Raw genomic sequence first — 1,686 nt, forward strand, 5'->3', positions numbered from 1 at the left:
GCGCAGAAGACTGATGAAAGCCAAGAATCTCCCAAGCTTGATCCATGTCATCATCGTCGTCCTCCCACGCCATCATGCCTTCGCACAAACATGCGCGCCAGGCGTTCACTTCCGGATAAAAACATTATTCGGATGTTTTACACTTTCACCGCTGGGGTTGACGAAAATCAAAATACAGGAACTGTAAAACGGTATTTTACAGTCTGATTATACAGTCGCACCGGTGGGGATGCCCTAAGGGCATAACGTTATCCATTTTGCGACTGATTTGTTGGACTGTGAATCATGATGGCATCATTTGCAGTACGCAATGTACCAACACTGCACGTCAGGGTCTCATTGCACAGACCTTAGACTAACGTTAGGTTTTACTAACGTTACGTATTAGCTCGAATATGGGTTGCAATAGTTTAGTCTCATTTCCAGGGAAGTCCTTGCAATAGAGTGACTTTCCATAATAACTTCAACGGAATCTGCCTACCAAGTGACAACTGCCAGTCGCAATGCGTCACACCATGTCCATGCCGAAAAAGTGCATGCGGTACAGCTCAAAATTCAAATACATCCATTGTTCACATTGCCTCAATGTCGAATGTGTCACATTAAAGGCAGACCTCCAAAACCGACCTCAGGTTTTTGTGGTGCAAAGCCCTACACGTGCGATGCTGTTCAATGATAGACCAGCGTAAGAGCCTTTGGGGCGCCTAAAACTTTTGTCAGCAGCCCTTGTGTGTGGGGGGGGACTGCATGATCGGGACAACATCAACCGGTTAAATCCGTATAACAAATTTTAACCGGATTCCGGATAACTGTCCTACCAAGTATACTTGTACTACTTCGATCATAAATTACTACTAGTCCATTATGTGCTCTATTAACAGTAAGTACGCTCAGATAGTCTCCCTAACGTTATTGTCCAAAGTTACTCGAAAATTCTGCCTCGCTCGGAAATTATCCATATTTGCTCGAAATAATTTTTCCCTCTTGTACTGTACATACCTTGAGACTTGTGGAGTACGAGCTTTGGTGTGGTAGCTCAGCTCGTTGCAGCCATCGCCAACTGGTGATTGGAAATCCTACTTGGCCGAGTACAAAGAGAATGATCGAGTGCTACGCCAAGACTTCTACGCACACTGAAGTCGTCCACACGCGCGCAGCACAGCATTAATCAACAGTATTTACCAAATTGTATAATCTAATACTATTTCACTCCTTCCAGGGTCTAGTAAAAGGTTAGTAAGTTCGAGCGAGCACTACTACAGTATCGGTGGAGATACGTAACTAAGTGTGTAGGTATTTTGAAATGTATCATTTACTACGAATATTTCGTCGAAATCGAAAAGAAAAAGAAATTGCGCCGACATGACCAACTACAATGCCTCAGTCCCAGCCCTGAATGCGCTTGCCGATCCACACGCGAATGCCATTGCACCCGTCTTCGCACCAGCTGTCGCTGTAGGAAACCCCCGCAATATCAACGACGTGCAAGTAGCCACTGATGACGTTGAGTCCCGCAAGCGTCTCCGCAAAGTTGATGGCAATCGAGTGACTGATGCCGAAATGGGGGCCGCCAGAGTTCGACGTCATGTCCTGCTTGGACAAAACGCAGTGAGAATGTACCCTGGTGCAGGAGCTCCTGCATGGTTTGCTCCGGCAATGCAAGTAGCACTTCAACCAATTATCCAT

General features: G+C 46.0%; 1 protein-coding gene across 1 annotated transcript; it reads right to left on the bottom strand.

The window, feature by feature from the left end:
* Nucleotides 1-1,380: 1,380 nt before the first annotated feature.
* H257_19491 (hypothetical protein) lies at nucleotides 1,381-1,590 on the bottom strand (the record flags this gene model as incomplete). Its single annotated transcript, XM_009848632.1, has 1 exon — nucleotides 1,381-1,590. A coding segment is annotated over one exon (210 nt), but the record flags the coding sequence as incomplete, so codon positions are not given.
* Nucleotides 1,591-1,686: the final 96 nt, after the last annotated feature.

Source organism: Aphanomyces astaci (assembly GCF_000520075.1).
Source record: "Aphanomyces astaci strain APO3 unplaced genomic scaffold supercont1.687, whole genome shotgun sequence".
In the NCBI taxonomy this organism is placed as follows: Eukaryota; Oomycota; class Saprolegniomycetes; order Saprolegniales; family Verrucalvaceae; genus Aphanomyces; species Aphanomyces astaci.